Source organism: Mus caroli, chromosome 16 (assembly GCF_900094665.2).
Source record: "Mus caroli chromosome 16, CAROLI_EIJ_v1.1, whole genome shotgun sequence".
Classification (NCBI taxonomy): Eukaryota; Metazoa; Chordata; class Mammalia; order Rodentia; family Muridae; genus Mus; species Mus caroli.
Genome location: NC_034585.1, coordinates 14,763,275 through 14,773,363, shown reverse-complemented (window position 1 = coordinate 14,773,363; position 10,089 = coordinate 14,763,275). Strand labels below are relative to the sequence as shown.

The window sequence follows — 10,089 nt, the reverse complement described above, 5'->3', positions numbered from 1 at the left end:
TGTAGACCAGGCTGGCCTTGAACTCAGAAATCCGCCTGCCTCTGCCTCCCAAGTGCTGGGATTAAAGGTGTGCGCCACCACTGCCTAGCTCTTGTTTTTTTTTTTTTTTTTTAAGATGTATTTATTTATTTTATGTATATGAGTACACTGTAGCTGTCTTCAGACACACCAGAAGAGGGCATCAGATCTTATTACAGACCGTTGTGAGCCACCATGTGGTTGCTGGGAATTGAACTCAGGACCTCTGGAAGAGCAGTCAGTGCACTTAACCACTGAGCCCTCTCTCCAGCCCAGCCTTTCTGGGTTTTTGTATGACCTCTAAAGTCTTGCTCTTTCAGTACAATGTGCTCATGTAACATTGTTTAAATTTATCTGATGAGCTTAGAATGAGCCTGCAGTCACAAACTCAGCACCAAGAAGCTGCCATTCTTCTGTTTCTGCTCTTTTGCTTTTCAAGTATTGAGCAGTGCTCTTGAGCTTTGCATTTGTCTAGTTATATGCTTGTATTTCTCTTGTTCCTTTAGCTTAGTTCTGCCCCTTAGATCCCTGGTTTGGTTTTGTTTTGTCAAGACAGGGTTTCTCTGTGTAGCCTGGGCTGTTCTGGAACTCACTCTGTGGACCAGGCTGATGTCGAACTCAGAGATCCACCTGCCTTTGCCTCCCAAGTGCTGGGATTAAAGGCATGCACCACTACGCCCTGCATGGATTAGACTTTTTTGTTTGCTGTTGGTGTGAGGTGTCCTGGGAGGGGTGCACAGAGAGGAAGCTGCTATTGAGAGGTGTGTGTGAAGTGGTTTGTGAAGAGGTGCATCAGTGTATAATATTTGAAGTGGAGATCCAATTAGGTATGATTTGTTACTGAGTTTAAAGGGCCAGAGGCAAAACTAAGATGGTCAGAGAAGGGGGTAGACACTTGCTCTTGGCAGTCAGGTGCTTGCTGTTTTTTTTTTTTTTTTTTTGTGTGTGTATATTTAGTTTCTTCAAGCCCCAATACTCATTTTGCGTTAAGGGAAAAGCCTGAAGAATAGTGGTTTTCTTTTTTTTTTTTTTTTTTTAAAGATTTATTTATTTATTATATGTAAGTACACTGTAGCTGTTCTCAGACACTCCAGAAGAGGGCATCAGATTTCATTACGGATGGTTGCAAGCCACCATGTCGTTGCTGGGATTTGAACTCGGGACCTTTGGAAGAGCAGTCAGCGCTCTTAACCACTGAGCCATCTCTCCAGCCCAGAATAGTGGTTTTCTTGTTTCTTGTTTGTTTACTTTATTTTAATCCCCCATATCATTTTTGTATTGTTTTTCTTAGTCCAGATAAAGTAATGATATGCCCAGGATTCTTTCCATAAGAGTTTGCCAGAATGAAATTTGAAGTAGCTGAGAAAGGACCTAATTTTTTTCTTTCCTTGCTTTTGAAAGAGTTGGGGAAAGACAAATCTGTATCGTACGTCCTGAACTTGTTTAATGACATTATATGTTATTCTACACAGGGCTGAGGAAAACATGTTTCCTAGCTTTGGAAATCTGATAATGTAGTTTTCTGGTGTATTTTGGACAGATCTGGAGGAATTTCGTAATTACCTTGAGAAGCGTTTTGACTTTGAACAAGTAACTGTGAAAAAATTCAGGACTTGGGCTGAGCGACGTCAGTTCAACCGTGAGATGAAGCGGAAGCAGGCCGAGTCAGAGAGGCCCATCCTGCCAGCCAACCAGAAGCTGATCACTCTATCTGTACAAGATGCACCCACAAAGAAAGGTGGGCCAGGCTTGTACTGTCAGCATCAACAGATGGAACATGTTCTTGTCATGTCTGCTTAGTCTGTGTTTATGAGTTGTAATGCAGAGGCTGCCATGTTCACAGTGGTAAGCCCCTAATGAATGACTCTTATGTAGATCGAGTTCCTGAGTTTACCTGAGATAGTTCTTTTTGTCACAGAGTTTGTCATCAATCCCAATGGGAAGTCTGAGGTTTGCATCCTGCACGAATACATGCAGCGTGTCCTCAAGGTCCGCCCTGTTTATAATTTCTTTGAATGTGGTAAGTTCAAACCGATTTTATTCCTCATACATCACTTTGGTCCTGGCTGGAGGTGGGAGTGAGTACATTGGACCGGCTGGTTGGATAGACAAGCAAGGCAAGTAGAGAGAGAAGTGTGGTGCAGGTGGAGTCTTATTTTCACATCACTGACCCTTGTCTTGAGAGGGGAGATTGCTCAGCTTTTCCCTTTGAGTTGGCCCCAATTTCCCCATCCCCTTTTTCTTGTCTTCTCTGGTCTGCCTTGGTGGCTTCTGACTGTTGTTAAAGATCTTTCTGCTGTGCTTGAATTCTTTCCCAATTTTACTGTCCTGTGTCCACCATTCCCCATCCTCCAGTGACGAGGAAGCCTTGATCTCACCCCACTTTGTGCCAGCTCTGTCCTGTGGTTTCTTCCTCACAGTTTATGAATGCCTTGGGCTGAGACCTGGGGGGTGGGGTGGCTGTTTCTCAGATGTCCTTGATCCTATGCTTTGCTGTTCTTGACAGCCCTGGTTGTCTTTCAGAAACATCCCTAACTTGTCCCTGGACTGGGCAGCTCTGTCTCCAGCTTCTGCTTCCCCTTTGGATAATTTCCCATAGAGCCCCTTACTCTTCAACTTTCCCATCATGCCCTTTGCTGTCTGTGGTTTCCAATCTTGTCTCAGCATCTCAGACAAAGCATAGACATGATTTATTTAGGGGTATCTTGTCAGGGCTGGTGGACTTTGTGTTAGCATGCATTTAATGTTTTGGCAAGTGTTTTAAAACCAGTAATTTTAATTTTAAGAGAATCCAAGTGAGCCTTTTGGTGCCTCCGTGACCATTGATGGTGTGACTTACGGATCTGGAACTGCAAGCAGCAAAAAACTTGCGAAGAATAAAGCTGGTAATGTGGTTTGCTTGGTATATCAGCTACTTTCCCTGTTGGTTTGATGAGATAGCCTTACAAAAGCACATTTAGAAAGGAAGGGCTTGTTTTGGCTCATTAGTTCATCCTGGTGGGAAAGGCATGGTGCAGGAGCTGGTGGGTGCTGCTAAAGTAGCATCTGCTGCAGTCAGAAGCTTACAGCTTCCTTTCTCCTTTTTGTTTAGCCCAGGACCTCAGCCCATGGGATGGTGACACTTACCATTAAGGTGGGTTTTCCCACCTCAGTTTATCATAACTAGATACTCTTCCACAAGTATGCCCCAGAGGCTAACTTAATTTAGATATTCATCTCAGGCATGTCCAGGAGTTGGTAATCAGAGTTAAACATCACATTTGGTATCCCAGAGACATGCTGCATGCTGGGTCTTCATCTCTGATTAGCAAGGGGCTATGTAATGCCTGTAGGATTTTATGGGCCTAGGTTAAGACTTTTATTCGTGTTATCTATTTTATTTTAATTTTATTTTATTTTTTGTTTTGGTTTTTTAAGACAGGGTTTCTCTGTGTAGCCCTGGCTGTCCTGGAACTCACTCTGTAGACCAGGCTGGCCTCAAACTCAGAAATCTGCCTGCCTCTGTCTCTCGAGTGCTGGGATTAAAGGCATGTGCCACCACTGCCCAGCTTATGCATTTTATTTTATTGTAATTTATGATTTATTTATTTTATGTATATGAGTACACTGTAGCTGTACAGATGGTTGTGAACCACCATTTGTTTGCAGGGATTTGAACTCAGGACCTTTGGAAGAGCAGTCAGTGCTCTTAACTGCTGAGCCATCTCCCCAGCCCCTATCTATTTGTTTTTAAAGAGATTTAATTTTGGTGTGTGTCTTCATGTGTGTACGTTTGTACGTGTGTATGTGTACATGTATGTATACATATGTGTGTACTACTTGTGTCCTGATGCCCTCAAAGGTCAGAGAGGGCATTGGATTCTTCAGATTTGGAAGTAAAGGAAGTTGTGAGCCACTTGATATGGGTGCTGAGAACCAAACCCAGAGCCTCAAGTGCCTTTAATTAACACTTGAATCATCTCTTCTGTCCTGTACTTTGATTTTTAAAACATCATAAGTGTAAATGACTGTAATCTTAGTACTGAGATGCTGCTAATGAATTTCTGGCTAGCCTTGGCTATAGAGCAGTTCTGTCTTAAAACTAAGAGCTGGGGATATAATTAAGCTTTAGAGTATACTGGTCAAGGACAAAATAAAATATGTGCTTATTATAAATGATTTAAACTAAGAGTAAAAAGACTTGATGAGTTAAAAAAGATGGCTCAATAAATAAAGATCATGTAGAACCATGTCACAGCAGGACAAACTAGATTGTTTTACTAGACTCAAGTTTGTCCTGCTGTGATAAAGCTCCATGACCCCAAGGCAGCTTTAGAATAAAGCCTGTAATTGGGGCTTGTAGTTTCAGAGGGTGAGTCCACGACCATCATGACAGCAGGCAGACATTGGAGTAGTCGCTTACAGTTTATATCAGATCCACAAGCATGAAGTAGAGAGAGATTTGGAATGGTGGGGACTTTTGAAGCCTCAAACCACAAGGCCATGCCTCAGAATCCTTTTCCAAATGTTCCACCTCCTAGGGACTAAGCATTCAAAATCTGGAGACTACAGGGTGGGGCTGGGGGGAGGGGGGATTTTCATTCAAATCCCCATAATTCCCAGAACCCACATGGGGCAGCTTACAAAGAACTTTATCTCCAACTCAAGGAGGATCTAATGTCTCTGGCATTACATACATGTACACATACACAGGGAACACACATTTAATCCCACCATTTGGGAGGCAGAGACAGATCTCCTTGAGTTTGAGGCCAGCCTGATCACAAAGTAAGTTCCAGGACAGCTAGTGCTGTCTCAAAAACAATCAGATTTTTATTTTTTTAAAAAGTGAGTCTTGGGCTGGAGAGATGACTCAGAGGTTAAGAGCACCTACTGTTCTACCAGAGGTCCTGAGTTCAATTCCCAGCAAGCACGTGGCTCACAACTATCTAATGGGATCTGATGCCCTCTTCTGGTGTGTCTGAAGACAGCACCAATGTTCTCACATATATAAAATAAATAAATCTTAAAAAAATGTATCTAAAAATTAAAATAAATCTTAAAAAATGTATCTAAAGTGAGTCTTTATACTAGAGGGCCTCTTTCTACTGATTAACAGCAGAAGCAGTGTTTTCAGTTCCTGATTCAGCCAAATGCAGATTTGGGTATGCTTAGAGCTAACTGGACCATATGGAACACATGCAAGTGTGTTTTGTTATTTTTATTTTTTATTTTGTTGTTTTTGGTTTTTTGAGATAGGTCTGTGAATGCTGAGACTAAATCATGCACCACTACACCTGGAATTCAAGTTTGTTTTTAAACAGCAAACCAGGCATGCTGAGAGAAAAGACAGATTGTATGCTGTCATTATCTTGATGGGTTTTGATATTTGTATAGATTTTTTTCTCTGAGTCCTTCAGACTTCAAATTGGGGATTAGATAGTCATTGTACACAATGTCATCCCAAGAGCTGGTGGTTTCTTTTAGACAAACTATACCATATCTCTGCCTTCTGGCTCTGTGCAGAGATAGACAGCATTTTTGTACTAAGCCGCTTTGATCAGCATTGGGTTACTTGGGTTCTCCTGAGTGAGTCGTGGAGGATATGGTAGATTAGTGTTGGGTATACCTGTAGCCCTGGCACATATAGAGCCCTTCTTGAATTTTATCCTATGGGATTGTTGTCTTCCAGAACAGGTCTCTGTACAGAACAAGAGCTATGCCAGTTTTCTCAGTCTCACTGGGGCTTGGGGTTAGGGGGAGGATTTTCTACTTTTATTTTTCCCCGAGACAGGGTTTCTCTGTGTAGCCCTGGCTGTCCTGGAACTCACTCTGTAGACCAGGCTGGCCTCGAACTCAAAAATCCGCCTGCCTCTGCCTCCCAAGTACTGGGATAAAGGCGTGCGCCGCCACTGCCCAGCTTGGATTTTCTACTTCTAAGAATCAGTTTCTCTGCTAATTTTTTTATTTTAGTGGCCATTGTTGAGGACAATAAGTCTTTCTTTTTTTAAGATATATTTTTATTTATATGAGTACACTGTAGCTGTCTTCAGACACACCAGAAGAGGGCATCAGATCCCATTACAGAGGGTTGTGAGCCACCATGTGGTTGCTGGGAATTGAACAAAGCAGTCAGTGCTCTTAACCACCGAGCCATCTCTCCAGCCCAAGTCTTTGTATATCATGTTACTGGCTGTCCTCTGTTCAGTTGCTCTTAGTTTACATATTCTGCCTCAGTCTGCAAGATGTCCTGATACCTATTTTTGCTAAGTTACTCATGCAGAGTTAGGAATTGAGCAAGATGCTCTACCACTGAGCTAATCTCTAGCTGCTGCTGTACATTTTAGAAGGATTCAGTCTAAAAAGACTTTTCAGTTCAACAAATTGTTGAGACTTTCAACAGATATCTTTTGAGATAGAACCTGGCAAATGAATGGAAAACTCCTCAGGCTTATCCTAAGCTATTCTTTACAAGATTAGAAGTCTGTGTTCTGGACTTTGTGTCCTCCACCAATATTTCAGCCACTCACTCTAGACATCTGCACTGTTTGGTCTCTGTAACAAACTTATTTTGCTGGGATGTCTTAACAATGCTGTGCTGGACCAGACAGCAGTTAGTCCATGGGCTATTTACTCTGTACATTCTTTACCTGTTGTGACATGTCGTGGCTTGTTCGTGGTCCTTACACATGGTCTTCCAGAGTTCCACGGTTCCTCACATGTGCCCATCTGCCTGTTCTTAGTAGCTGCTCTCCATGTGTTGTCAGCCCTCCTTGGGTGCAGGTTTTACCAATCCTCCCTTGGCAAAATTGGCATGTAAACTGGCATCATCTCACTGTCCCTTTTCAGGATTGGATTGACTTGTTCTTTATGCTCTCATAATTCTACATTTTAAAGTGCTGTTGCTGCTTTTTGCCTATGAGTGTGGGAGCCAGCATGTAGGCTCACTGCTCGCTGGGCAACATAAATGGTCTTCTTTTGAGCTCCCCTCACCTCAGACTTTTTCTTTTTGTAGCCCGAGCCACCCTGGAAATTCTCATCCCTGACTTTGTTAAACAGACCTCTGAGGAGAAGCCTAAAGACAGTGAAGAACTGGAGGTGAGTGTGGTGATCTTGTTTTCCTGGGAACTACCATACAGCTACTGACCCCATTGCCTCAACCAGGGATGCGCACCATATCAGGGTCTAATCATCAGCTTGTAAGAGGAACTCGCTTACCTTTGTGAAGACAGAGGAGAAGATCTTGAAGACTTTACCTTTCAGTTGTGTATGTTACACACATAGATCTATAATGGAAATGAATCTGGCAGTGTCTAAGGTTGAGATTATTGTTACAAGTGTCTCAATCCCTGTCCTGTAGAAACCTTTTAGGATAAATGTGGTTTGGTTTGTTTTGTTTTGTTTTGTTTTTAAAGATCCATAGTTGTATTAATTAATTAATTGTATGTGAGTACGCTGTAGCTGTCTTCAGATATTCCAGAAGACGGCATCAGATCTCATTACAGATGGTTGTGAGTCACCATGCGGTTGCTGGGATTTGAACTCAGGATCTTCAGAAGAGCAGTCAGTGCTCTTAACCACTGAGCCATCTCTCCAGCCCATAAGTGTGGTTTTATAGCTATTCGTAGCAAAAGAGTTTAATCTTGTTTTTAAATTGATTTGTCTGTTCTAATTTTCTTTTGGTCACTGGTCATTTTAAAACCAGACTTTTGAGTTCTTATGCCTTTGAACCCTTTTGTTATATTTGGATTCAGTTATGAAGGAGTCCTGAACATTTTTAGGAATTGTGTTGACTTGGCTTTTCAGGGTTCTTGTGTTTCTACAGTCTTGCATGTCTGTCGGGATAGGTATCTCTTCAAATTATTAAATTAATTTAAATGGGAGACAAAGACAGGCAGATCTCTATGAGTTTGAGGTCAGTCTGGTCTACATAATTAGTTCCAGACCAGCCAATAGCTACATGGTGAGACTGTGTTTCAAAAAACCAAAAACCTTTTTATTTATATAGATTTTTAAGTTTTTTGGGGGGTCTTGTTAGTGGAGTCTTTTTGGTTTCTTAGAGTATGTTCCCCATTTGCACTAAGAGAGAAAGCAGTCTCTTTAAAACAGCAATTCTGTTTTTACATTACATTGATTTATTATTTACTTTGGTGGTTATGTATGTGTGTGGTTGCATGCATGCTGTGGTACAAGTGTGAAGGTAGAAGAACAACCTGAGAGGGAGTGGGTCCTTTCCTTTCCCTGTATGCATTCTGGAACGGAAACTCCAGCCCTCAAGCTCATATGACAAGTGTTTTTGCCATTGAGCCATTCTCTGACCCTTAACTACATTTAACTATAAGGAAAGGAGAAAGGTGGTAAACTAAGAAAAAGAGAAAAGATGTATGGGGTGAAGGTATAAGAAAGTGTCCTGGCTCGATGTGGTACGGTAGTCTATGCTTGTAGTGCTAATACTTGGGAAGAAGAAGAAGAAGCTAGAGGACCAGAACAAGAATAGTTGTGGGTGCTCAAAGTTAGCTTGAGCTATATAAGACCCTGTCTCAAATCAAATCAAAAATAAAAATACAAAATTTAAGTGATCCCACAGGAACACTTAGAAAAGTAAGAAAGACAGTACAAAAGGAAAGAAAAAGGAAGGGAGCCAACAAAACAACTTCATTTTTTTCTTGCTGAGGATAAGAGAAAGGATGAGTCATTTTCTTCCAGGCTCATTTTATAGGTGAGTGGAGTCCAAAACAATTCAGAAAAGAAGAGCTTTTCTCAAGCTGTATTGTTGGGTTGAAGGTCCTGTTATGCAGACCTAGTTATGCTAAAAGTGTTCAAACTGCTTCTATTAGCATAGCTAACGGACATCCTCTCTCTCTGAGCACCAGAGGCCCTCTGCCTGGTGGGTTTGTGGTGGGAAGTTCTTTTGTGTATGTGTGCATGTCCCTGTACATACAAACAGAATAACCTCAGTACCTTAGGTGCTAGTCATCTTTTTTGGGAATATTTTTCTGGCTTGGAATACCCAGTAGATTGGGTTGCTTAGCAAGTTCAAGGGAAAAGCCTACATCACCACCATGCTTGGAATTAGTGTTAGTCCTGGGGATTGAACCCTGGATTTCATGCTTATGTGGAAAATACTTTGCCAGCTACTTATTGTCTTCCCAGCTTCTAGGGTGGAGAATTCTGCCCAGCAGCAGTTGATTTTTCTCCATTCTCTGAGAACATCCAAAGTAGTGAGGCCAAAGCAGTTTGCACTATCTAGCCAAAGGGTTCATCTTAACTGCCCTGGCCTCAGTTCTGTCCTGCACTCACTCCACTTGTATTCACACCTAGCTAGCTCCCTCTTATTAGCATTTGGTTTGCATCTTCCTTATTTGCTTGCTCTGGGCTTCAGTCTGATACAGTTGCCATGTACCATCCAAAGTATATTTGTCTGATCTGATTCACATCCATTTTCCCAGGTTCACACATTTTTTTCCCCTTTCCCTTTAATTAAAAGATTAATACATTATTTTCCCTCCCTCCAACCTCTTTGATACCACCCCACCCCCACCCCCACCCCCATATTTGGGTTGCCAACTTAGTCAGTGGAGAACTTTGAAGTTTGGAGTTAGGAAAATGCAGGGTCTTCTCTCCCCAGCTTAATGGTATAGAAGACCTCTCCTGAGATAGTTCCCTTCTATGACACCAGTGAGCAAGCTAGGAAGTGCTTGATTACAGGAATTTTTTTTCCTAATATTTTCCTTAAATTTATTTGTGTATGTGCATGGAAATCAGAGGACAACTTGTGAGAGTTAGTTCTCTCCTACTATATTGGTTCTGGGAATTGAATGTAGACTGTCGGCTTGGTGGCAAGCACTTTTTACCTGCTTAGCCATCTCTATAGCCCTAAATAAAGAACTTCCTAGCCCATACTGCCTTTTACCCTTTCTGGTTCCTGATAAGAAACTAGTTTGGGTATAGAAGTATCACAAATTTAAACGCATCCTGGGCTAGGCAGTAAAACCTGTTTCGAAAAATAGAACACTAAAGACTGGGGTACAGCTTGATGATAAGCACTTTACTAATAGATATAAGGCCCTGATTTGATTTCCAGCATTGGAG

General features: G+C 41.8%; 1 protein-coding gene across 5 annotated transcripts in view; it reads left to right on the top strand.

The window, feature by feature from the left end:
* Dgcr8 (DGCR8 microprocessor complex subunit) overlaps window positions 1–10,089 on the top strand; it is a 34,188-nt gene that overhangs the window by 9,497 nt on the left and 14,602 nt on the right. For all 5 annotated transcript variants that reach the window (XM_021185281.2, XM_029470338.1, XM_029470339.1 and 2 more), the window contains 4 exons: window positions 1,559–1,756; window positions 1,937–2,038; window positions 2,805–2,903; window positions 7,013–7,095. In XM_021185281.2, coding sequence (XP_021040940.1) covers window positions 1,559–1,756; window positions 1,937–2,038; window positions 2,805–2,903; window positions 7,013–7,095 — 482 coding nt within the window. The remainder of the gene's footprint in view (window positions 1–1,558; window positions 1,757–1,936; window positions 2,039–2,804; window positions 2,904–7,012; window positions 7,096–10,089) is intronic.